Source organism: Maylandia zebra, linkage group LG1, assembly GCF_041146795.1.
Source record: "Maylandia zebra isolate NMK-2024a linkage group LG1, Mzebra_GT3a, whole genome shotgun sequence".
In the NCBI taxonomy this organism is placed as follows: Eukaryota; Metazoa; Chordata; class Actinopteri; order Cichliformes; family Cichlidae; genus Maylandia; species Maylandia zebra.
Genome location: NC_135167.1, coordinates 7,529,000 through 7,556,148, shown reverse-complemented (window position 1 = coordinate 7,556,148; position 27,149 = coordinate 7,529,000). Strand labels below are relative to the sequence as shown.

The window sequence follows — 27,149 nt, the reverse complement described above, 5'->3', positions numbered from 1 at the left end:
GTGGTCACAGCAGATGAAGTCTTATTCATCCACTGAAGAGTGTTTGAGGAGGAGCATTTCCTAGATACAAATAATGTTTTAGGTGCTTTTTGAAGAGGATTTGGGAATTAAAAATCCAAGACCTCCAAGGCATTTAAAAAAAATTACTTAAAGGCACTCAAACGCCTTTATTCTCTTGACATGGTCATATTCAACCTAAAAAGGATCAGGTATTGGGTAGTTAAAACCAGTTTTATTCACAAATAAAGGGTTTAATGCTGAACATTTTTTTGTAGAAATATGAGTATGCCATAAGAATAATGGCAATTTAAATTTTCTACATATTTATTGTGGTCTCTCAGTTTAAACTGTGATCTCAGGAGTATATTTCTGGCTTAACAGCAACCACATCCACCTGCTTTTCACTCTTGAGTTTGAGAGGTGCAGCCAATCAGAAGAGGGCTGGTTTAAAGAGTGCAGAGGGAGCTCAAACGTTGTGTTTTAGACTGCGGATGAAGGCCCAATATAAAAATTTATTATTTTGTTTTTTGTCACTCATGCAAAGCTACTCTGGGAGAATCCAACAGTAAAAATCCTGGAGCTGCAAATGAGAATCATAGATGTGCTAAAAAGCTTAACATGAAAGCAATAAGCAATGAATATATAAAAATTATATATTCATTATTATTTATTTATATTTGGATATTTATTTTTAAGAGCTTAATAATATACGACAGGTGCTTTCAAAGTATCCCAAAATAAACATTTGCAACATACCATTTATGGCTTGATTGATACCAGAAGCCCTCGAGTTGCTTCAGTTTGTCATCACACTCTTTCTTCGGGGTGTCAGATGCATGTGAAGTGCCATTCTGACACAATCAAAGAGCAACTTCAGGTCTCTCACAGTGAGCTTATGCAGTTGAAAGCAACAGCTGACACCGTTACATCATCGCCTATGTGTGTTCATTTTATCTATAAGAAATATTTCTGTACTTGGATTATTCACACTGGTCTACAGCCTAAATGCTTGTGAAATAAATGTAATCACACTTTAGTAATTTGGCTCACTGAAAGTGAAAGTGACACTTAAAACTGGTTGGGTTGGCTCTAGTCTTCATGATATGCCACGAGGTTATGTCTAAGACTAAAAGTTATTTGTTGGAACAAAAATGATTGAAGCACATGTTTACTGGTGAATTTTGGCAAATAATTTCAGAAGGCCACTTATTTAAGCTTCCAATTTTGATTAAGTTTCTATGACTTATAGGTGTCAGGTATGAAATGTGGCAGATTTCAAATTGTTTATTAGCTCTGTTTGACTTTTGGCCTCTGTTTTGACCTTGGATTTGACCTTCCTAGCAGCAGGACTGTAAAGTTGCATTTTTTTTTTTTGCATCCCCTCTTTTTGTTCCCTGCATTGTAAAATAATTGAAAAAAGGTTTGTCATGGAGACATCCATAGACAGACATGTGGTGAAGATGATCAAACCAAAATGTCAACATTTTATAATATTTGGGCTAACTGATGCAAGCGACATTTCTCCATGTGACAACATCCCACCTAGGCCCAATATCTTGTCCTTGTCTTTCAAATATAATGGGTCATGTTTAGCTTTTCTCTATAGACCTTTGTTACATGATGAACAAAGGTGCTGTATTATCATATGAGGTGACCGTGTGCAAAATGTAAAGATAGTGAAAATAGTGGCTAGTCAGCTGTTTTAAATGGTCAAAATAAAGACGTAAACAGCAGGTTTGATCTCCAGAGCAGAAAACTCCAGAGTTAAAATAGAGTGCGTGTGTTCAAATACGTACATTGTATTTGAACACTGGTGTATTTACAGAACACGCCACTACACGGATTTATCTCTAACTCTGGTATTAGTATGAACAAATAGAGCTGAGTATCCCTTTGCTGAAGCCTGAGCACTTGAGGTAGTGAGAAACTGCTACATCAGTGGAAACAAACATACACTTTTATTAAAATCAAAGTGCCAATTTTCTCCAGTCATTGACTCTGACAACTTTAATCAGTTAAAGGAAGCCAAATGAGCCAATGCAGATGATAAACTCTGCGAGGTAATTGCTCTCTGTGAAACGACATAAACAAGACTTTTGGGAGTAGTTAGAGCGCTGCCTCAGCCTCTGGCTATTTCTCAGATAATAGCTAATGGTTAAACTTGGATTTGGATATTAGACCAAACCAGAAGAGCCGGCAAGATTTTAGACAAAACTGACTGGAAAAAAGAAAAAGCTGGGAAGACTGGAGTAATGTGGAGTGGAGATCAGAAAAGCTCACACACTTCTTAAAATTTTGAGTTTGTTATTGTTCTAGGAAGAAAACTCGTCATATCAAAAATGAGCTTATCAGTATTGACCTTCATCCCGATTAGATCCGATCCACTTGTTACTGTGAAGTGTGTCAGAGCGCTTTAACGATGGACACACACGTACAGGCTCCTTTGCATTGAAGTCAGTTGTCATGTTGTTGATGTGGAAGGCGCCTTCATGCTGTGGTGAGTGATGTGTGCTCTAATAGGCTCTGCTTCACAATATGTCACAGCTTCAATACAAGACGCTCAGCGGTGCCGAGCCGCGGGGAGGGAAGAGGAGCGCGACTCGGCTCTCCATTTATCAGATCTGTCAGATGATGGATAGCATTAGACTATAGGTGGAGGTGACGGTGCTTCATCTCAGTCATCCTTCACGCTGTGGGCACGCAGCACTCGCTGCTCTAACTGTAGCCACCCATTTATTGTCGTCTGGGAACGTCACCTGGAAAAACTGCGCATATCATTAAAGATGGTTGACAGTTCCCAACTGATTCCTCGGTTTTGAACAGGTGCATTTAGTGTCAAATTATCTAAAGCCCGTGGGTTGTCAATCAGTGCCATTAAAGTAGATGACTCAATGATCTGTGGCCTTTAAATTCACTAAAGTCAACTAACAGAACTGTTGCATAATGTATTAGTTGTTTACTTCATTCATCAATAAGACAAAGAGCCTGCAGCCCTGCTAACAATTCGGTTAGGCCCACCATTCTTCCTGATGTCAAAGGTGAGATAATAACACTTACATAGGTTGTATAATAAAAATTGTATTCAGTTTAGTTTAATGTTTTTGCATGCGAACTAGGGCCTGATACAGATATCAGCTGATGCCAATTTGTTAATTTATTTTTGTTTTTCCTCCCTTTGTGCCAGTGAAGCAAGGAAATCCTCACTATAGAAAAATAACTGACCCGTTTTAACCTCTTTCACCTTTTCATCACATTTAACCGCTAGCAAAATTAAGGTTCAGTGCAGAAATTTGCTCATTACCACAAAGTCTTTCTAAGGTTAATGGGTATGTTTGTTTGTGTTTTTGTTTTGTTTTTTTTACTGATGCTATTGGACAAATAAAATTCTGATCTGAAGATGGCGCTAGATGAAAATCAGGTGATAATATCCTGGCAAGTATTCTGACAGTTGTTAAATCATTTCACACGACCAAAGTCTGTATTCATTCTATGATTGTACCAGATTTTCTGCCTTGTAGTTTTTGAGAGCCACTATCAAGGCTAAAAATTGCTTTTGAATTTTGAGGATTTGCTGCTTTCCTCTGTTTTCTCTCCAAAGCTATCTACAAAAGTAAAATGTCACTTTTGGGTAAAGGATTTTTTTTTTGGCTCATTTCCCTGATGAATAACTATACCGAATAATTGGGGAATCAGCAAGAAGCCAGGATCTCTGCCAGGAAGCGGTGAAGCTGCTTTGTTGTGACCAATCATTCATTGAAGCCACATTGTGTTGGTGATTTCTGTCCCAGATCAGAAAGCTAAAATTGCATGTATATTCTAGCTGGCACTCATAATATGAAAATGACATGGCTGTTATGGCAGCCAGTTTTGAGGAACCGCAAACAAACCCAGCAGTAAAGCATTTCCTGCTGCTGTTGGCACCTCACATTCCACACCGGCCCAGCTCGGCCAAGTGGAGCATTAAATTTGACCAATTAGCTTGAGGTTGATCAGGGCAGGCTTGTTCATAAAGGCCCACAGTAAATGGACTGAAACCTCTCATCAGCAGACACAACCAGCATTGTGAATGTTGCCTAACGATTATTGTGATGCTGATAACACCAAGGAAAATGTGTTTTCTGCCCCTTTCCCTGTTCTCAAGCATTTGTTCTGCAGTTTATTTTTTCATTCTTTTCCAGCTGATCATATCTTGCTGTTAAAACCTACACTAGGCAGAGTAAAATAGTCCCAGAAGAAATCACAGAGGAGTTGGTATATAGAACATCCTGTTTGTGTCTAACCCAAAAGCCTTATATTTTATCTGTTTGTGCAAATAAATCTGATTTCCTGTACTGCGAACTGGAAGAAAATCCTCTGCTCATAGGCAGTGACAAATGAAAGCGAAAGAACAAAAACAATCTTCCTAATAAACAGTGCAGAAACACCGTCCAGAGAAATCTGGAAGCAGCAACAATACTTTTTGCTGCTATAAATAACCACAGACCAGCTGGGTGATAAACAAAAGCACTGTATATGCAGTTTACTGACTACATTAAAGACATCTGGGTACTGAAGTTGAACACCACATTTAAACTCGCAAGCTTGCAATGTTGTGTGGTGTTTTAGATTACCAGTTCTCACATATTATTACTTTTTTATTTCTCTCCAATGAGCTGCTTGTTCTGCTTTCCATTGACAATTTATCATTTATTGCACTTCAGGACTCGATTTCCCACTAACTTAAAACTAGGGCATCCTTATGTCAGCGTACCCTCTTAAATTGACAATAAATTTGCCAGTGGTTGGGCAGTAAAAGAGATTAATAATAACACAAAAGTTTGGGCAACTCCTGTAGACCCAGAAGTGTTTTCATAATCTTTTCCAATGAAGACAGAGAGAGAATTAATTACACAACTTGAAACGAGGAAATTTCTGGGATAGCCAACAGCCCTCAGCCGGCCTTTAGTACTGAAGAGAGCCTTGCTGGCAACCTGTTGCTTTAGCAGAAAGATGAAGTGTGTGTGTGTGTGTGTGTGTGTGTGTGTGTGTGTGTGTGTGTGTCCATGAGTCTCTGTTAGTGTCTCTTTGAATGTGTGAAAGGGAGGATCTTGGTGTTTGATGGTGTTATTAGCAGTCTGACTGATATACTGGGCTAATAATGGACTTAAATTAAAAATGGGACTGTGGTGTGCTGGTATGTGGTTAACATCTGAAATGAAATGGTGTCTTTTGATTTATTCATAGAGCCATTACTGTTGTTGCTTTCATTTGTCCGATGATGCTTCAAAGGCTTTTCCGCATTCACTGAACATGTCAAAATCTTGATATGGTCTGTATTTTTCAGGCACACAGAAGACATGATTACAATTACACTCAGTCGGCATGCTGGGTTTGATCACAAAATGACAGTTATGTCCTGCAGATACCTGTACTGATCATCTGATGGACGTAGCAGGAAGGAGACAAGTTATGGTTTTATCAGTCTGTGAGTGTGCAAATGTCTGTTGTATGCTGGGTCATCATGGATCCTGAACTGGTTTAATTAGACTGCTCTGCAGTGTTGCCAGGCTGCCACAATTGTTGGTATGTTGGCTGCTTTGCCACGATTTAGCTCCCTGGACCGCTGCGCTCTGTCACGCTCTCTCTTTTTGATTCTTTTGGTCTTTATTTGTCATCTTCTCTCTCTTCCTCAGATCTGAATCCTCAGGAGACTCTGCTGCATTTCTCAGCACGTCGAGGTCTCTTTCAGGTTACACACTTCTTGCTGCAGCAAGCTGGGGCAAGAGGAGCCCTTCGTTTGGCCAACAGGCAAGGCGACACCCCGTCCGCCGTTGCGGAATTACGAGGGCACAAATGCCTCCATGAGCTCCTCACAAAGTAAGCGCTTGTATTATTCTCAAAACATTCAGTTCAGGTTCACGTGAACGTCTCGTGTCATATGGCTATGCTTGAAAAAGATTTATTTGTCTAAACTGTCCTCACACTGTGTGACAGTGACATTAGCCCTGAGGTTCAGTGAACATTGCCCTCTTCTCTGTACAAACAGTTCCATGTCAATATATCAGAGGGCAGATGGCGTGGTTCCTCCTTCTTTTATAGCAATGTTGTTTGTCTGTTGTCCTCACAGAACAATAGAAGTATTCAAAGAACATCACCACCAAGCCACGCAGCAGCCTAGCTTAGCACTTTCAGCTGCAGTCAGATAGTTGAGGGCAAATTGAAAAGTTGTGGGCTGCCAGTATTGTTCCAAGGAAATCTAAAGTGATGGGAAACTATTCTGCAACACAAAAGCCTCAGTCCTGTTTCCACTGACCTCTTGTAGTACCTTTTCAGTCTCACTATGCGCAGCTCCACTTTAATCCAAACACACTGCAGTGCTCTCTCTGCAGTTTAATGGCATGGTGATGTATGTGTTTTGTTTAAAGTTGTCAAGTATTATCCTCTAATAATATCTTCCAGAGTCTAGTGAGGTCAAATTCTTTCATTCAAAATTAAAACTCAGAGGGGGAAAAAGGAGCGTTTGAGTGCATTGACTTAGACAGAGCTTAAAGTGGAAAGAGACTCCCTTTATGTCTTTGCAGAGGACGTTTCACTAAACTCAAAGTGAAGATGCCACACACTGAAGGAAAACTGCCACTTAGCGAGCTTCCTTGTTGCTAAGCTTGCACTGAAGCCAGTTTATGACCTCCATCTCGCTCTTTATGTGCTGGTAATTACATTTGCCTCATGAAAAGTGAAGTCACTTGTAGCCTTGGTTGGTGACCTCAGCTGCCGGGCCTCGGTGTTAAAGAAGTCCACCCAGGATTATGCAAACAGATCTGCCTTACTAGGAGGCGTCTCCCCTGTGCAGCACCAACATATGAAAAATGAAAAACTGCACATACTTTACCGTCAAGTCTTAAATTAAATGCAGCAGGGGGAGAGATGTTTTCTCGGAAAGCTTATCAGTTAGGAGTGGCCTTTAAGTACGTGTATTTTACTACTGGAAAGAAAAGTATAACTTTTAGTGGACAGGATATGGCATCTGGAACTTTTAAAGTTTTACTAACATTTACTAACATCTAATCTCTGATTACTTGCTGACTACTGGAATAGACTTTCACAACCAGCCTTAGCCCATTTGAAGTTTAAGGATGTGAGTTACTGAAGAAAAACTGCACTCTGTGAATTGGCTGACATCACTGTTAAAACCTTTCCGTGTTAGCCAATGCAGACCCTTCCGGATGATCTAAGTGTTTATTTCACGGCAGGGCTGAGACCGATCCGGAGAAGGACGAAGAGTCTGTCGCTGTCCAGCAGGTCTCTGAAGACGTTCAGGTGTTTTGCCACCTTCCCAAACTGAACACACACACGTTGACACTGAGCATACACCCTGGGCGTGACACACCGTCCTTTCAGAAGAGTGTTGAGCAGCTGCTGCACTTGATTTGTCATCTTCATGCCAAGGTGAGTCATGCCACCTTCCTCTTTTAGCACGCTATCTGTGCTCACATTGGCTAAAACCAGGAGCTCTGCTGCTACTGAACATTGTTGGATTGTTTGTCTTTTCACTGACCTAATTTTTTAACCTTCAAACTTCATTTGTATAACCAGTGGAACACCTTATGCAATCATAGAGTCGGCGCTTGATAAGAACTGAAGAGCAGGTCTGTTGTTTCTTTTTCTTTTTTTTTAAAGAAGAGCTAACATTTTCTTTGTCTTGTTCCGTATTCTGCAGGGAGTTTCTTTACTGAAGCTGCAGTTTGATTCTCTGCACACTGCTGCTGAATGTTCTGACGGTGTCAAAGCAGACTTAACATGTCTGGATCAACTCCAGCAGTCTGATACGGCGTCGGAGTGCCCGGATACAACAACACAAGGGAGTTGGTTAGAAAATTGCCCAGTGGAGAGCAGCAGCACTGTTGATTGTAGACACAGTGAGCCTGGAAATGCAGAGAAAGACTGTAGTTTGACTGTGAGTACTCCAACATCACAAGTACACCCCCAGGAGCATGGCCTCGTTCCCCCAGAGGACTGGGTGTGTTCAAACACGGAGAGAGATTACTCCAAAGCCGAGGAGGAGGAGGAACAGGAGCGGCCTGTTGTTTCCATGCAGGGTTTGAGTTTGTCTGACAGGACTGAAGGAGTACAGAGTGAGGCTGAAGGGAAAGGTCTCACTGTGGGAATTCTACCACAGGCAGGCTGTGGTAAACAGGCAGAGGAAACTGATAGAGGAGAGGCTGTGATCCAGGAAGGACAGGAGGCCAAGAAGGGAGAGGATAGATCTGAGCAGGAAGCAGAGGACAGCACAGCCAAGAGGAGGGAGGAGGAGATCAGCTCTGAATTAACAGATCTACTAAAGGCCAGCGGAGACACAAACGAGTCAATCATGGGCCAGTCAGCATCATCATCATATTCTGAGGTTTCAGACAATTCTGATTCTGAAGTGAAGGAGTGCTCCCAAGAAGAAGAGAATGTTGGGAAAGAAGACGCGAAACACAGCCGGGATGTTTGTAATGTACTATCTCTAGATGCAAACGAGGAAGAGAGTGAAGGGTTAACAGACACTTTATCAACCCCGATGGACCTCCCAGACCCAACGCTGATAGAGTGTGGTGATGTAATCAAGGAGCCTGAACCTGTTCCATGTCTGTTGATAGAAGGTCTCCATGAAGGGGAACCTCTACCAGACATAAACAGCCTGGAACAAAACCAGGAAACAGCTGGTAGGGATTATGCTACAGAGCAGGAGTGGGGTTTGGCATCAGAAAGTGGTTGTCATTCTGGGAGTTGTACTGACGCAGTTGGTGGAAAAGAGCTACACAGTGAAGACGTAGTAGAACCCTCTGGATACAGTATTGAAAGCAGAATTTTGCCTGCGGAAGAAGTTGACAGTTCAGCTGTCTTTTTGGCTTTCAGCGACATCGTAGTAGATACACAGACTGATAGTTTTGACTGTGAGCCGTTGCCTGACAAGATGCCGACTGAACGACAAGCTGACCGTGACTCAGGTACGGCCCACGGACTCTCCAGTGATGACGATGGCAGTTTCAGATCAGCTGGAAGCTCTACAACAGAAATATTCCAGCCCGCTCATGGCAGCATCACTATGGAGGATCAGGACTTACTTCAGTCAACGATAGTACGGCAGCCCTCAGCTGGATTTGAGATTGAGGCCCCCAGTGATTTTAAACCTAAAGAAACCTGTGAACATTTCACAACTGTGGATACAGGACTCTCATCGGAGCCTGACACCCATCTTGAATCAGAACCCAAACTCTTGAGCTTGGATGATTTAAATTCTGAAGCGACTGGGAATCTAGCCCCAGATCTTTCCAAAGAGGATCTGTCCTTTGACTCAGCTGGGAGTGAGGATACTCCAGCAGCACAGGTGGAGGAAAGTGAAACTGAGGAGACCAATAGCTCTGACCTGAATGTAGGGATAGAGCTTTCAGCATCAGGATTGGGCAGCGGGGTACTTACCGAAACTGAGCCATCTGTAACAGAAGAGAGCAAAGTCACCAACATAGTTGAAGAGGATGTTCAACGGACCAGTGAGACAAGTGATATGCCTGTGGTAGTGGCAGCAGATGAGAGTGGAAATGTTCAACCTAAACAGGATAATTCTGAGATAACTGCAGAGGAAAGGCCACCTGAGAATCAGATCACTTTGTCTATCCCACAGGATGACATTGTGATTTCAAATAGTGCTGATCTAAGTTCGGAAATAACGGCACTTTCACCTAAGAGTGAAGGATCCATAGAACTTCATACTGAGAATCAGATGACTGAAAATCCCTCTGATTTTGTGGATGGATCCTTGGAGAGCTGCAGCACTAAAGCTCAAGGTGGGTAAATGCTGATTTATTTCAGTCCTTGTTCAGGTTTATTCCAGGTCCACACACTCATGCATCACACGCCAATATGTTTGTCAAAGTCTTATTCCTAAGCAAATATGCTAAATTAGATTCAGTCCTCTTCAGGTGATTAATGGCAAAAGCTCCGCAAAGTTAAATGCCACATAGCTCACCATTATTGAGCTCACAGGGGTTTTAGCTTTTTTGTGACATCCCGTTGTGATGCATTGCTGTTGTGACTATATGTTGTCCTGAGTCTTTATATTATTTTGAGAAAATTGTAATTCTAATGAAGAGTTATTAGTACATCTCAATTATCTGATTTTTAAAAAAGATGGGATTTTAAAACACTTTGATCAAAGTTTGGCATCCACAGACGCATTTTTATGCCATAGTAGCTCACAATGAGACACTTTGACATGTTATGCAATGGGAAGTAAGGAGCTGGTTTGTACCACCAGTAACTTAGGCCACGATTAGTCTGACAACAACACCCTTTATATACATATGTTCTTTGTTAGTCTCTCTTACACTCACGAAAGCACGGTCTGGCTACAGTCTAAGTCAGCATGCACAGTCACATTACAAGTGCACGTGACTCGGCCTCAGATACACAGCTACAAGTCTGGAATCTGTAAAACAAACATACACAAGCCAGCTGATGTGAGCGTGTTGCAGGAAGGGAGACTCACAGAGTGAACCTTCAGCAGTCCTCTGTTGGCAGTTTTTGCTCATCTGAAATAATTGTGCCGGAACCGAGTCCAATAAAGAGAGGTCAAGGGCAAGGTTGTGATGTGCGTCACACAGGGAGTGCGTTGTCATTATGAATTAGAGGATATATTTACAGCATGACAGTGTCACAGCATCAGGTAATATCTTGGTGAGCTTGTCAGAGACAAAATTTCTGTTGTTTCCCAGTTTGGGTATGAAGAGTGAAAATCGAATCTGCTACTAGTGAGTGCTTTTATTTATTTTTCTCTTCTGTAGAATATTTATGAGACTTTTTAAGCTTCCAATGACAGTCATCAGCTCATGTTGACTAATAATACCAAGATATAAAGCCCTCAAATTCTCTCTCACAGCTATATAGAATAAAAGAAACCAACCTTTTCAGTGAAGGATAATAGTGAATAAAACCATCCAGAAACACTTTGCTACTTTGCTATTGTACAAAGTTTGTGACTCATCAGTGTATCTGTGCTCAGGAAAGATAAGTCTCAGAACCATTCACTCTAAACACTTGTTATTGATTCCTATATTTGGAAGATTTGCCATTGCACTGATTGCATTGTGTCGTGTGCCTTTCTCTAGAGGTGGATGTCATCAAGTCTGAAGACACTTTAAGTGATGCAAGGGAGGAACAAAATGGCCCAGCGGAGGGAGCAGACTTCTCCACGGTATGCTTGAAGTCTCTTCTGTTGTTGTCAGCTATCAAGCTCTGCTTTGCTGTTGATGTGTGTTTGATTAACAGAAGATGAGTCACTGTTTGCTGAAGCTTTGAAACAACCAAAGTAGCTTTTGGAGTAAAAATGCTCTGACCAAACAGTCAGCGACTATGCAGCTAAGGTGAGTCTTTGTTGTTTTAATGGGAAATAAGAACAATTGTGTTCTTACATGGACAGCTGGACTTTCATATGCAGTTTTTGTACAGTTTATGGAAGAGTGTTACAGATGTAGCTGCTGTTTCTTGCTAATGCAGAGTCTACTGTTTTCTGTTCTGAATTCAGTTTAGAAATTGTGTATTGTTTTAGCATGCACAGTTTGTTAAAATCTGTCTAGATTTAAAGCAAAGTTAATACTTGATTTTTTTTTTTTTTGTTCTGCACAGAATCTAATGTGAGGTATGGATGAAAAGGCTTTTACTGCTAGTTTTAACCAAACTTGCTGTGTTTGGCTGAAAGTGTCCTTAAGAGTATGCACAAGTCAAATTTCAGGTTTTCTGGAAACAGTAACCAAGTTTGACGTTCTTAAGATACAGCAATGGCCAGGGATTGCAAAAAAATTTCAAGTAAAGAAAAAGTACACCACAAATATTAGAGGAGAAAGAAAAGCCAGATTCTCTTACAAGCAGCTTGATGTGCCAGCTAGATATTTGGCAAGAGTTCAGGAGGAAAGCTGTCTGGAACATTGTAAGACTTGTAGCTTGGACTGGATTATTTATTTATTTATTTTGTATTTTTCAAAAGGAATATATTACTCTGTGAAGTTTCTTTATGTAACACCGATGCATTTGATTTCCTATAAACTCTCACAACTTTTCCCTGCTTCATCTCGTGGGAGACTTGCCATGCAGTTGGTTTACTATCAGCTCAGCTACTGAAGGCATGGATGCAGCTTTTGGTAGACGAGACTTTACTCTGAAATGTTGCTGACTGACAGATTCCTCTGCAGCCATAGACTGGAGTGGCTCTGCTTATTCCTGGGTTGCGGTCGAAGTCATCGGCTTGTTCTAAATGCCAGATGTTTGACTGCAGGAGGGTATACACACAGTGTGCAGGAATGTGGGGTCGCCAGCAGAGGGAGATGTAACCTCAATTGCGTCACTGGAGCTTCTTCTGACCAATTTAATGACCTGTCATTTGATCCTTTTGAAATATCCCCTAATTGCTATGATGAGGAGGAAATCTGGAGTCATGCTGGTGTTGAACAAACTGCAGTAGAAGCTGAGGTGAAGAATGGCCTGAAGACAGAGCCTCAGATGTTCTTTTAAGAATGCTAAGTTACAGTTTTTGAATTCAAAAGCATTTATGGCAATCGATAAGAACAATCACAATAATAAGGCACACTTATTTATTCAACTTATTCTGTAAAAGTGTAAATAATTAGAAAAAGAATTAAAAATAACTCAAGTGGGTTAAAGTGTACATGAAATATATTTTCAGTGTGTTCTAAAACTCAAGGCAGCAGGAAGCAAAAACACCTGACTGCTTAACAGAATCTAAGTGACAGCAACAACAACTAGCTGCATGAAATGAGATGCGTAAGGTTAACAAAGTAATTAAAATCAAAAAGAGTGTGACAGTGTTTTGACGAGATTCAAGCTGTTTAGACTGCAGATAATTTAGTCCTGGATGATTCAGTTTGTGTGACAGCTTTTCCGTTTCATATTTTAGACTTAGCCAATCTGCACGGCGACACTCTGACCCATAAAGTTTATGCTTTTCTCTCCTCCAAACTGCGCGTCAAAGCAGACAAAAACTGTTTTCATCAACAGCTGTGAGTCTGTTTGAAGTGTAAAGAAGTGTAAAATATTCAAGATAAGAACACGAGATAAATTTAGATTAGATTTAGGTTTTTTTTGTCTTTTTCCAGATGTGTAAGAGAGAGTGAAAGCTATAATCTCCTCTTGTTGAGGATTTTTAATCCAACAGCTTTGTTATTTAGACAAAACCCATAAGTATCATTTAATGTGACATCACAGTGAGGCTAGATCAATATGATGGACCCATTAACTTCTGCTTGTGTCCTTGCTTTCAGTGTGTGCTCTGTTTAATTCCTCCACTCATCCGATTCAAAATAGATTATAGGGAGAATATGGAGGAGTTGTTGCATAATTTTTTGTGTACTGGAAACCTTTCCTGGTAAAGTGCAGTTTCAAGGCGAAATATGTCTTTGATTAATAACTGCACATGACAAATGACCCCCTGGTGAATGAGACAGCAATGGTCTGTAGAGACATTTTCACAATGAAATAAGAGATTCTAAGGGTTTCCTGTAGTCAGTGGTTACGGTCATGTGACGGAATAGCTTTTTTCCTTTACGTTTTAAAATGCACTCTTACATGGATGTACACAGTTTTCTGTCTTTACAGTGAGGAAAAATGGTCAGCCAAGGCTGAGAAGCTGTTCAAGGAATCCCTGTGTGTTTATACACCACTCTGCATTTAATTATTATTTGTTATTAATCTCTGGCTCTATTTCCCAGGGTGTTTTTGTCCTGTCTTCATCCACTCACCCCCAACCGGTTGCGGCAGATGCCCGCCCCTCCCTGTGCTGGTTCTGCTGGAGGTTTCTTCCTGTTAAAAGGAAGTTTTTCCTTCCCACTGTTGCCAGAGTGCTTGCTCATAGCGGATCATACGATTGTTGGGGTTTTCTGTTTTCTTTGTATTATTGTAGGGTCTTTACCTCACGATACAAAGCGCCTTGAGGCAACTGTTGTTGTAATTTGGTGCCATATACCGGTAAATTGAATTGAACTATTGGTTGCAGCAGAATAATATATGAACCCACCAAACAGAACTTCAGAATCAAACATCATGTTTTCTGTTTAAAAAAATAAAATGCCATTCAGCAGCCTCCTCGAGCTATGAGGCACCTGGTGCTCTGTGAAAGTTTCAGTTAGCGTCGAGCTTCATTTGTTTGTGGCTACTGAGATTCACGCCTTTGTGCTACTGGACAACTATAGCCAAGTAGGTCAAAGCTGGATTCTCATGTAAGCAACAACCCACAGACAGCAGGGACTTCAACACATTTGCATACCATCCAAATATCGTTCAGAGGGTTCTCAACCTCAGGCTTCCTTCCCAGCAGCATAGATTTGATTACAGAGGCAGCGGGGGATTAAACTTTGTTACTTTGATTTGTGATTTATCTGTTATGCTTAATTTAATTTTTCTTAATAGCAATTTGTGATGAAATGTGCAAATACAAAAGATCAGAAGCAGGTTCAGGACAATGTTTAGATGAGTTTTTGTAAGCTTTTGTCCAGCTGCTTTTAGAATTGCAATATACAGTTTTTTCTTTTCATTTTACACTTTTTAGGTCTGTTAGGCGTGCCACATATGAAATATGCCCATGTGTACACCCATGCACACACACAAACTAGTTCAGACCTCTATGGTTACAGTTTTTTTTCTATTTGCACTTTTCTATTTGGTGGTTTGGCCTTGTTCTAGGACCTCCATGTCCTCCCACGCACAGTATTATAGAACAGAGCAGGCGTCGTTGAAATCTTGACGTGACACTGAGTAAATCAGAAACAGGATGAAAGAGGAGCTGTGCCAGAGCTGGGTTACAACGCGGCTTGTGGATGCAAAGCAACTATAGGCAGTGTTCATCAGCTTTAATATCACATCCTGTCTGCAGTTTGCCAGTTGGATATTTAGAAGAATCTCAGCTGATTTTTTTTTACTGGCACTGAGATCAGCTGATCTGCCAGAATTGCTAGTGAGCTTGATTTCTTGGCATTCTAAATTATTCTTTGTGTGTACTCATTTTTGATCTTATCAAGAAACTCAAACATATTGCCTTTGAGCTCGTTTGGGGAGTTAAAAGAGAGAACAGCTTGAGCAGGAGCTTAATGTGCTGCAAGAAATAATAAATAAGGGTTTGGGCGTTTAGTGTCTTTATGTCCACAAAATGGCTTTTCTGCTCTGAGCGCTCAAAGCGTTTTATACAACTCGCCTCATTCAGCCATTCACACAAGCACTTTCTTCTATACTTTCCCAGTGTAAGTGCTTTCTATCTAACATTCACACACATTCATACTCTGGTGCAACTTGGGGTTAATATTTGACATGGAGACTGGAGCAGAACCATCAACCTTCCGATTTGTGGGTGACCTGCGTTATCTCCTGAGCTACAGCTACCCCACCATAGCCCTCCATGGTGTTCTTTTCCTATACATAGATTTTTGATTGTGATTGTGCATACACATGCCATGCTGACATCTATCATATAACATATCCATATTGGATTAATCTTGATATTTAAGAGTTTTAACATTTTACAAACTGTATGTCAGAGATGGTTTTGGCAAAAAAAAGCTTGAAAAAGGTGTAGTTACACCGAGAAGGTGCTCACCAGTAGGGGGTGTTAAAGCTCAGCAGCGTTAATTGATGTTGTTGAATAACGTTAACTGAAGGAATAATGCTCCACTGTCATCTGTCACACAGTAACAATGCAATGCTCTGGATGGCTGATTCATACAAAAAGAGAGAGGTATTCACAGCCTCACAGGGAGAGAGAGAGAGAGAGCGAGCAAAGGCATGAGTCAAACACAGTCAAGAGAGAAGTTGAGACGACAGAGGAAAAGAAAAGTATGGGAGGGAGGTGGGGAGAAGTGAAGGAGGGAGGAGTAGAGCTGGAGTCTGGTGGAAAGCTGCTTCTGCGGCCAGATGTGAAAAGCTTAGCAGACTGCTTCAGTTCTCCTCAACAGTGTTTCTCTTGGATTTTTTAACCTTCTGTTCAATAAAGCAGCCCTGGATATTTAAGGGAAAATGTACGAACGACACAAGCGGAGGTATAGTCTCTGTGCCAAAGGGGAGAGAGCTGTAGACGTGGTTTTGATTAAGGTAGGCTACCTATCGGCGCTTTCAAACAAAGTCGTTTGGTGTGGTGATCCCACTACTGACACAGTATTAACGCTCATTTGAGCTGAAGCTTTGAAAGCATAGTTAAGTGCTCCAGACAGATAAAATGTAATGGCTAAAGCAATAAAAGCAAGGTAAGGCGTCTAAAGCAGAACTTAATTCATAAAAGTAAACCATAAAACAGAGGCTAAAGATAATAAATGACGTTATTACCTGAAACTAAGCCTGTGAACCGGATACTTTTGGAGTGATTTAGCAGCGTAAGTCCTCAGACAGTTTGAAGGCCTCATCAGCGTTCCCCCTTAAAGCTATTCAGAAAAGATATTTATTTTGAAAAGGTAATCATAAGCATCACAAAGTGCTTCAGCGTGTGTCGGCAAACCTGTAGTCCTCTGCCAGGGATGTTGTGACGGCTTTCGTTGTGTTGCTCCCTGGGAGATGATTGCATGGTTGTTGATAGTGGCCCTCCAGACACAGAGTGCTGATTATTTTGGGTGGTTTCTGGATGTTCGCTGCATGTGTATGCTGTATGCGACACAGAGACAGATGCCTGCGCTCTATCTGTCTCTGTGGAATAAACTGTGTATGAAACTTAATGAGGCTCAGACAGTTTAAGGTCTTTCTGGGGTTTTTTTGGTCAGCTCAGTGGGTACTTGTCTGGCAAACTAAAGCAGAAGATAAAGTTGCTGAAAATGTCTCGCTATACCCTAATTTCCCTCTCGCTCAGAGGTGCCCTTACTGTGTTGTAAAGGTTCTGTGTTAAACCAAATGTAGCGGAGGTTCGATGGAATCTTTCTAAATGAGATGTTTACAGCTCCCAAAACTTGTGCTATTTAAAGCCCAAAAGGCACTTTCCCTTCTCTGCATATATAGAACCTTTTACAACATTTTTCCACTGTGGAGTTTCTCCTTGCTGCAGCTCAGAGACTTGTGCACTGTTGATCAAAGCAATAGGAACTTATGTAACTAAAATCTTAATCATGATAGATCCCTGTTTAGTAAAGACAAAGGAAAAACGTGCTCCTTCTAAGTTTTCGCTCGGACAGAGTGAGATATTACCAAAACCTCATATCCCAATATAACTTATTTTATATTGTTTCATATGTGATTATTTTTGTTTTTTTATTTTGAGCATCTGGAAAAATGTTTGACTAAGGATGTAACCATAACATTTTAATGTATAAAATATAGAACAGTTTTCAATAAGTGTTCAGTAAACGCTCTAAAAATCGTGGCGTTAGCCGTAGTGACGCACATAGATGACCCTCACGCAGTCACCGCTACTCAAGAGCTTTTTCTGAGGCCTCTAGCTTCCAATTCTGCTCTATGGTTATCAGGACAATAGGCATCTATCGCAGAGTGAAGTGCTCAGATGAAGTGCACCATTAACATCATACAGGAATGAGTTGTTTGGCTCGTCCACATATCTCTTGTAACGTTGTGTGCTGCGTCTCATCCTCTACTCTGGCCCGACACTCGTAATATAAACAACGCAACTTGACTTGTGTAAAGCATTTTCTGCTGGGCATTGTGTACCTGGATTCGGGTTTTTTGACCAACAGTGTAAATTCAGATCATATCTTTAAAAGTTTCCACTGTTATCTCCTTCCATCTTTGTAAGCATTTAGCGTGCCTCACATCAAAGCTTATTTTAGCGTTTGACATTCTGGGTTATTTTGAGCACCCAACAGCTCTTTTTTTTGCTTCTTGTTTGTTAGCTCTCTCGACACTCTTTCATGTGATTGTAGGTGGCCGGGATATTTGTTGTGTTGCAGTCAGCATCCATTATATTTTGTCATATTACACAGCCCTAGATGTCATTAGTTAGCGGTCACAAGTGGAGGAAACTCCATCAAGGGACATTAAGTGACTGGTTTGATTTGTAAGCAGGGTAAGTACCAGCGATTTTTCCAGATAGAACAAAATCAGGCTTTTCCTGTCAAATCTCAAATAGTAATGAGAAAATGATGTTCACTAACTTATCGATCTAGAGATAATTTCTAGATACAGACTCGGGAAAGAATTTCACAGGCTGTAAAAACTAATCTATGCAGCTATTTAGAGTAGATGGTTAAATATGTACTCAAAAAGCATGGTAAAGTCTGTCGTTAGCTGGTTACTCAGCTGTCAAACATTGTAAAAATAAGTGAAATTATGATGTATCTGGATTTGCTGTTTCTTTCCCTTTAAACTGTAATACCCTCACTTTGTCTGGTTCTTTATTTTAAATAGGTTTCAGTTTTAGTCTTAATTAAACTGAAACCTAGTCATTTAGAGCTGTTTGTAATTGTAAAATTGAACCAAAATAGGTGTCAACAGACTGTGATGAGCCTCGTTTTATTTAAGTCGCACTTAGCCAATGACTCAGCTGGACTGTTTCCTATTGGTTGATGACTATAAACTATAATCTAAACTAATAATCAGTTACTGATGGCTGGACTATTAATTATCGTGCATAAAATAAACTAGTAACTACGCAGCAGTGGGCGTTTGATATGGGGTGTTTACTGTCACAGTGTCTGCTGGTTGTGACATCCAGACTCAGGGCAGAGTAGAGGAAAATCAGTGAAGAGACTTGCTCTGGTATATGTAACACCTCTCTTTAGTCTGTTGTCACTTTCTAAACTTGTTCCAAATGTCAGCTCCTCTTTACCCCGGAGGTATGAAATAGCAAGGGTGTGTGCAAGTGAGTTAGAGAGAGAGAGAGGGAGAGGTAGAGATATGATGGTGTGGGAAAAAGGCTGCTCTGGGCTAACGGTTTCCTCTGGCCTCAGATGGAAACAGGCATTCGGCCAAATGACTTCATTCCAACCAGTGTTTCACATCCCAGCATCTTTGCTGGCCTGGAATCACAAAACACATCATCACTCCACTTACCATCTACAGTAACTGTGAATAACCCTTTATACTAACATAGTACTACAGTAAATATACCCATCAGCCATAAACGATAAAACCACTGACGGGTAAAGTGAATCTTATTGCGATGTTCTGCTGGGAAATCTTGAGTGCTGGCCTTCAGGTGTCGGGTTATACTTCTACCTAAACATTACTGCAGAACAAGCACACCCCAGTATGGCCCCAATGTGCCATAAATATCCAGATCTTGAGCGAACATCTGCAGGACCCAAACATTCAGGCACCAGATGCCACATACTCCTAAACCATCTGGGTCCAGAGATGGGTAAGAGCTGCCTTGTGGCACAAGGGGAACCTCCGGAATAACAGGCTGGATGTATAATGTTTAATGTTTAGGCTAATAGGTGTATATTCTGTTGTACTACACTCCTGGTTTGGCAAACCCAGATATTTCTTTATTTGGGCTCTTTTAGAGCATTTGTGATGTGATTTTAAAGATACGAAAAGTAGTTGTTCTATTTGTGGCACCTTCTTGACCCTTTTTATTGCAATCTTTTTATAGCGTTAATCACAAGATCATTCTATGAATGGAACAATTCATAAAAGTCCTTCCAAGGTGAACCACAGAGGAGATTCATCCACGGGTTTGCTGTTACCAGGCCTTGTTTGCTGAGACCATGTATACATGCTGGACTGGATACAGTCATTCATTCCACCATGGCATCCTTCAGTGCTGCAGAGCCTCACTGGCCGCCTGCCTGTTTAGAAACAAGGCAGCCGTCCAAGTCCTGCGTGCCCCGGCGTATAGACAAACCATCCCGCCTTTTTATTTTTAAACCAGATGTGTTTTTACTGGGTACAGTTTAGATTCCCCCGGCAATACAAATATGCTCTGTGTTGTTCAGAATCGAGGCTGCCAGCTTTCAGACGGGGGACCAGTTCCTGAATGGCTAGCTGTTTAGCAGACCTGCTAACTGCTGATTTGATAAATGTGTGATTTCTTCAACTGATTAAATGAGTGGCTGCTCTACTGGCTGAATCATTGTGCGTCTTGGTTTATATCGAGCATACTAACCACATCGCCTGCCACATTTATCCATGGTGCGTCTGTGAGGAAAAATAAACACATTTTTAATGTGACTTTTTCCCTCCTTTTTTTATTTCTCATCATTTTTATGGCCCTTAAATTGCTTCTTGGTAGTATATTGTTGCCTTTGAGTCGATGTTTTTCTCAGTGAAACAATCATAAAAATGACTTGTTCTTAAGCAAATCAATGACTTTTGTGCAAGCATTGTAGCTGCTCTGCAGTAGGCATGATGGAACTGAATTAGAACATATGAACTGAGAAGAGAAAGAAGTTGATGCTGTGACTGAAATCGAAAAGGCTTTTGTTTTGTCCAGACTGAGCTGTGTACACTCACCTTTCATACCTTAGCCTGCAACACACTGCCAAAAAGAAAGGAAATACAGCAGTAATATTTGAGTAATATTCATGTATTAAAAGGAGGAATTTGCACACACTGTATAACTACTTCTTAGGTAAAGTATCCACTTCATACTTCATCATACTTAAGGGTTCAGTTCATTTTATAATTAGTGCCAAAACACACTGTGGAGTAGAGTATTAAAACACACAGAGCTGCTTCTCTCGCCTCGTTGAATTCTTTGTTCTGAAGTTGTCCTGCTGTTCCTGTCCTCTGCTAAGGGTCGAGTCTTGTTGTCCTTTTTTTTTTTTTTTTTCCTTTTTCATTTTTTGCAATCTCTGGCAGTCATTTTACCTCTGACCAGAACCTTTGTATGCATTTATGTGTCCACGTTTGTCTGTGTTTGTGTGCGTGTGCTGGCGCCCTCTGTGACCAGCTAGTCTTTCCTCGTCAGCGTGTTTGTTCTCTCTCAGCGGGCTCTGTTTGATATCTGAACACAGCTGTGAGACACGAAGAAGAAGTCTGTGTGTTCTACGCATGCATCTGTGAATGGGGGATTTTGTTGTGTGCATGTGAGACTTGATGAGGGGTGGGGAAAGGAAGCATAAGTAAGGGTTTGTCATGTGGGTGCATGCATGCATGATGTAGGTGCCTGTACATGGGGCCAGTTGGTATGCAATTAGTTGTCAGTGTCTTTGTCGGAATGCAAATGGGAAGATCAGACGTGCCACTCCCAGGCCTGGAAAACAGAGTGCAGTGTTTCTCTGCTTCTCAGTGGGCTCCTCAATAGATAGCACAGGGTTAGTTTTATAAAAGCTGAGATCAGCTCCCTCACCCTCAAAGCATTCTGGGGGTGGGTTGACCTTGTTAGTTGGCTAGGACTCACTTATCATTCTGTGTTATATGGGTTTTTTTGTTTTTGTTTTTTGTTTCAGTCTCTCTTCTCTTTTTTCCCCCTGAGCATTATATTAAGTCTTGTTTAGCTATGACTTCTTTTCCTCTTTTTGTTTTTAATATTCTCTTTTGTTACTTTGTTGCTTATGACTCTAACATTTGCGATGAAACGCATGTTGAAGTGCCTTTGGGTAGCATACTGAACCCCAGCGTGTGTGTACTTGACAGTTATGGGACGAGGAATTGGGAGGAGGCGTGATCGAGGTGAGTGCCTGGGGCCAGGCCTTAGCACATCCTTAAGTGTCTGAAGTAACTACTTGGACCACCACCAACAAGGAGGGGCCATCAGGGTTCAGTAACACTTGGATTGGGTGGCTGTCAAGGGCTCCGGCCCTCGCAGTCTGAACCTCAGTCGAAAAATCTTCTGCTTCCTTGGATGCTGGTCTGGAAGCTCTGGGATACTGTAATGGGCGTTTTTCAGCCTCTGCTTGTAATTGCAAGCAGATACTACTTCTACTTCTTACCTTTGGGGAAAAAAAGTGAGACAAGCTGTTTTAGTCTGCTGCCTTTGTCTTTATTTCATGCGACGTTAACTAGCTGCTAGCTAAACACAGACTTGATCTTATCGAACAAAATAAAAGTAAGTTGTTCCCCTTTTTTGTTTTTTCTACTCTGATCACTGGCCTGTCCATTTGAAGGTATTCAGTTTTTGCCATTACAGAACCACTTTTACTTGTATGATAAAAACTACAGCATCCATACAGTCACAGTGAATTAAGCTTGTGGGGGACAGCTGTCTTTGATTCCAACAATTCCTTCATCAGATGAATATTTGAGGTCTTTAGACTAGCGACCTGTTTATACTGTTCCTTCAGGTTTCTTTGCATGAATCTTAAAGTTTACAGGGTCATGCTAAAGCGTGTTGATCCGAGCTTGCTGGGGCTGGGAGTTAAATGTTAAAGTGAGGAGGAAGTTAAAGAAAAGAGGAAACAAATTATTGAAGCAGGTCGTACAAGCATCTTATAGAAGATGATATGTGTAAATGACAGTAGCTCCAGTTTACTTCAGAAAGCACTTGACCCTTTAAAAAAAACTGCATTTTCAATCAGCATGAGGTTTGTAATTATCTGAAGCATGTGGGTTTGCTAATCTGGCTTTGTTAATAAATTAGTAATCAGATTTTAGTTGCCTTGTGACTTTGCATGAACCACACATTGAAAGTCAAAGTTCATCATCTTTAGCTAGATATAATTGATGGAGTTCATTAAAACACAATGAGCTTCTCTCTGACTCTTAGTTTCACATTCAGCGCTGTCAGTCAAATCTGCACAGCTTCGTCCGAACTGTCGAATCTTTTGTGTTGCCTGCAAAGATGGGAGGGAGGGAGTCTGAGGCTTTTGTAGCTAAAACCAGCTCATATACACACACACAAATGCACACACACACATATACACAGCTGTTGTAGAGACCACAGAGGAAGCGGAGCCACAGCGCTGTGTGTTCACAGCCAGCCACAGAGCTCTGACAGGCACTGCGTGTGTGTGTGAGTTGGTGTCAGTGTGACTGTGAGCGCTGAAGGCTGAAAAAGTTGGATCTTTTCAGACAGTTCCTCGGGGGGGATGGAGATAGAGCCAGAGTGTAGTCACTAAATCCTGTGAATACTCTTAAGACCGCTGTTATAAAGGGTGTCTTATCGGTGCCTCCCATCCTGTGTTCGGAGGAACACTTCCTAACAGACATGCTGGTCTGCATCATTATTTCTTTGTGGGTGATGATCACATGTTGCTGAGAGTGATTCAGTGTCTTCCTGTTTCTCTGTAGATCCACCGAGACAGAGAGACGTCGTTCCATCAGCCTTGCAATACTCAGCACTCAGGTAAGAGTTACTGGCAGCTCCTGCTGCTCTAAATTTTCATGTCAAAATTGACAGAATGGGTATTTTTAATTTCTTAATGGTTATTTCTGTTATGACTTCTTCTTTGGTTCCTTTTGCAGCAATCTGCCTGACATGGGTACTTTGCTGTTAGCAAGAAATGTTTTGCTCTTGGGTTGTGTGTGGATTAGTGTTAATACTGATTAAGCCTGTATCCTGTTTGAAGTGATACTATGTTTCTCTTTGGCCTGGTTAAAGTAGCACTGACATCAAGTAAGATCGTTACATTGTTTGAGACTTGAGAGCAGCAGTTTGTTTGTGAACTTGTGAAAGTAGCTTTTTCTTTCTCCTAGTTTGATCTACTCAGATGACCTAAAACACCAACTTTGACAAAGATAAGATTTTGCTGCCTGATATCGGTGTTGTTAGAGCCCGATCTCGCTCTATTGTTTCTAGTCTGACATTAACAAAAAGTTTCCACTTACAAGCCAAATGGTTGAGTGGTTAACCTGTCACCCAGGACACGTGCCCAGGCTGCCTTTGCGCTCTAATATTCTTGAAACCACACTTTTAAGTGTCTAAGTCTGCTGACACTTGGAGATGTTATGAGGCTACTTTAAAAGGTTTTTAAGTAACATGCAAATGAGACTTTAAGTAGAAACATGGGCTTTTGACTTGGTGTGTTTTGCCAGCATGTGCACACACAGATGATGAAAAGTTAGATACGGAACAGATGGGGACCAGTGACCCTGATTGCTGTGAAAAGGGCCAGAACATGCACACTCTAATAAGATTTCATCTCTGTATCAACAAGGGCTCATACCGATTTAGACGACTGCTGTTAGGAAAGAAACACTGAAAACCCAAATGAGAAGGAAGTGTCGTTATATAGTTCGTGTTGTCTGTGGGACTGTTGACCAATATAGGCTAGACTCACTGTGTATTATATTTGAATGTTAAATATAATTGTGCTTACAAATAAGGTGATGCTGTGCTTTATATTTCAGTAAAGTCCACAACAATATTTGGTGATATCCCAGTTGATCGTGTATGAAATTTCTGGAATTGACCCCATAAATCATTTAATGTTAGCGTAGGAACACTAGCTTTAAAGGCTTAGACAATTTCCTTCTAGAAGGAAGTTCCGCCACCAACTTGGTAACACGTCAGGGCAGTTATTTTGGCAGTTAACAGATAATGAGAGCCAAAGCTTTAATTTCAGTCGTCAACTTTATTAAGTACATTTTTACAGAATTGCTTGTATGGAGTCCCACCTCAGATATGTTAGAAATGCTTACAAAGTTTAGTTTCTCCAGAAGGTTTAACAACCTTATTGTCCCTCCGTGTTGCACTTTTATTTCAAATGTACAAAGTTATATGACCCTACAGCATCAGCAGTAAGATCATTTAGTATTTTCACTTGTGGTTAAAAATGTCTTGACATTGCATAGTTTTTAAAATTTATTTATGCCCACTTTTTATCACGTCATTTATGCCTGGACCACAGTAGCAGTTTCCTCGAGCCACTCGGGAAGTGTAGCTGGGAAAAATATCAGCTCACTTGTCAGTGCAGCAAGTGGTTGATTGTTGCCATGGGGATATAGTTCACTCAGTGTGGGCAATGACTGTAGGAGAAATATTAATGTGAAACATTTTAGATGTTGACACAGATATGTCTGAGTTTGGGCAACAGCCAAAGCAAGATAAGAAAAAGGGATTCTTTGACCTTCATAAGATGAGTCTGTCTGTAGGGGGAGACTGGTCTCAATAAAAAAAGACCAACAGATCGATGAGCTGGATCAGGCGGAGAACAAACTGCCTTTTATCTGCACTAGAAAACAGATGAAACATCAGTGTGTGTGACAGGGGCAGAGAGGAAAAGAGGCTGAAATGGATGAGACATACTGAGGAAACAAAAAAAAGTCAAACATGGAAACAGAAGGGAGAAGAACCATGGGTGTCAAGTGGAAGTAAAAATGGAAGGGTGGGTGACGGTGGGATTTCCTCTGTTGCAGCTTGGATCAGTTGACATCACTTCCTTTTCTTCCTCATTAAGCCAGATGCTTTCTGCCCTCCCTTTCTTTCTCTCTGATAGTTATTTATTTAGTTAACTTGGCAACAGAGGGATGTAATCCATGTTTCAACCACTGCAAAAGTAGTTTTTTAAGTTGCTGCTTGAAACGATTTACTTAAATTTACTTACCAATTTCATTGAATGCTTTTGTAATATACATATAATGACCACTTTATTAATTACAGCCTACTCTCATGATGCCTGTGATATCCAGTCATAGGTAATATGTTGTTTGAATATCATTCAGGTCAACGTTGGTGTTGTAGTGGACTGTGTCAGACTGCTGTTTTTCATGAAAGGTGGTTTATATATGCAGCCCTCTGACTCAGTGCCTCATTGTCTCACTGCATTCAGTACTTTGGTTTAAACGTAGTGAAATCTTCAAAACTGGGCGATGAGTTTAGCATGGTAGCGTGCTATTCTCACATGATCATATTGGTAGGTGTAATACATAGCACTATCATTGTGAGATGGGAGATGCTGGCATCAACACGGCCTTGTAGAGCCAACAGAACAACTCGCTGTGGATTATTATTCTTATTGTGTAGGAACATTAATGGTGACTGGATGCTCCTTTCAGATAGAGGTCAAAATCAAAGTAGCTCACAGTATTTGTTTGGCTATAGAAGAAAAGTTCTCCATGATCTTTTGGTTTTTGGTGTCAAAGGTCAATGTGATTTTACTGACTGCAAAAACCTTCCAGGTGAAAGTCGATACTCAAACCTTCTTCAAAGTCAATATGCACAGTCTTACGCAACTGGACTGCAAAAATAAGAGTCAATCCAAAGTTTGGATACACTTGTACTAGTTCATTATTTTCATTGCATTCCATATGATAAGTAATCATAGTAATAAAATAACATCACCTGACTTCTTCAGTGACCCAGCTGAGCTTTTGTTGAACCAGGAAATTTGGTACTTTGGTCCTAGCTTTTTTTTTTTTTTATTTTTAAACTAAATATGCTCGACAGCTCAGTTAGAGGAAGACTAAGCTATGAATACACATTTACAGTGAATTAAAATGATTAGAAGTGGCACTGTAAAATTTCTCATTTATAAATATCATATAAATCTCATTGTTGTTCTGTTGCAAATTTAATTTGTTCAGAAAATTTTTTAAGTAATTATTACCTTTATAAGGAGTTTGTTGCAAAGGCTTCATGTTCACTCTGTGCTTTTGTGCATGTTATTTTATTTATTTATTTACTTACTTACTTTTTAATGTGTCTCAGATAACGAGAAACGCCCACGCTCTGCGGTGTGTTCCAACCTTTGACCTGTACTGTATATTTGTTTGGAAACTGAAGCATTGGTTCTTAGTGAGAACCAGACCTTGTCAGATCTAATCTCTGTGTTGTCTGGAGACACCGTTGTCATCTTTACTTTTAAAGACCTGGGGAAAAAAACTAAACTAAACTTGCTAAGGAGTAATCTTGGTGCTAGACATTGTGTTTGTGTGAAGTAATGCAAATTTTCTGTTGGTTGAAAAGACCCTTGTGATACTGTTTTGCTGTGGATGATCAGGCAGCATTTAGCCATATTCTGTACATCTCTGTAGAAAAGACAGAATAAAGGACACTTAAAGGCAAACAAGCTACATAAATAGCAGTCAGTGTTCAGTGTGTGAATGGGTGGATGACTGAATGTAGTGTAAAGCGCTTTGGGGTCCTTAGGATCTAAGTAAAGCGCTATACAAATACAGGCCATTTACCATAATTTTAATAATTACACATTTATGCAAAACCTCAGTGACTGCAGACATTTCATTTGACTTGATCAGACATTAAAAGAAAAACAAAAAAGAACAGCTGAGGCTGCTTCTCGTGGCTGCAGAACATGTGCATTGTTGTGCTCTAGGGTGAATTATCCCATCATGCTTCTGGTACATGTTGTGGTGCA

At 40.7% G+C, this 27,149-nt stretch overlaps 1 protein-coding gene across 7 annotated transcripts in view; it reads left to right on the top strand.

Annotated features, from left to right (window-relative positions):
• The window catches only part of LOC101471219 (A-kinase anchor protein 13), a 122,076-nt gene that overhangs the window by 37,813 nt on the left and 57,114 nt on the right, over nt 1-27,149 (top strand). For all 7 annotated transcript variants that reach the window (XM_024805051.2, XM_014414189.4, XM_014414180.4 and 4 more), the window contains exons 6-10: nt 5,673-5,856; nt 7,230-7,425; nt 7,697-9,806; nt 11,127-11,212; nt 23,125-23,179. In XM_024805051.2, coding sequence (XP_024660819.2) covers nt 5,673-5,856; nt 7,230-7,425; nt 7,697-9,806; nt 11,127-11,212; nt 23,125-23,179 — 2,631 coding nt within the window. The remainder of the gene's footprint in view (nt 1-5,672; nt 5,857-7,229; nt 7,426-7,696; nt 9,807-11,126; nt 11,213-23,124; nt 23,180-27,149) is intronic.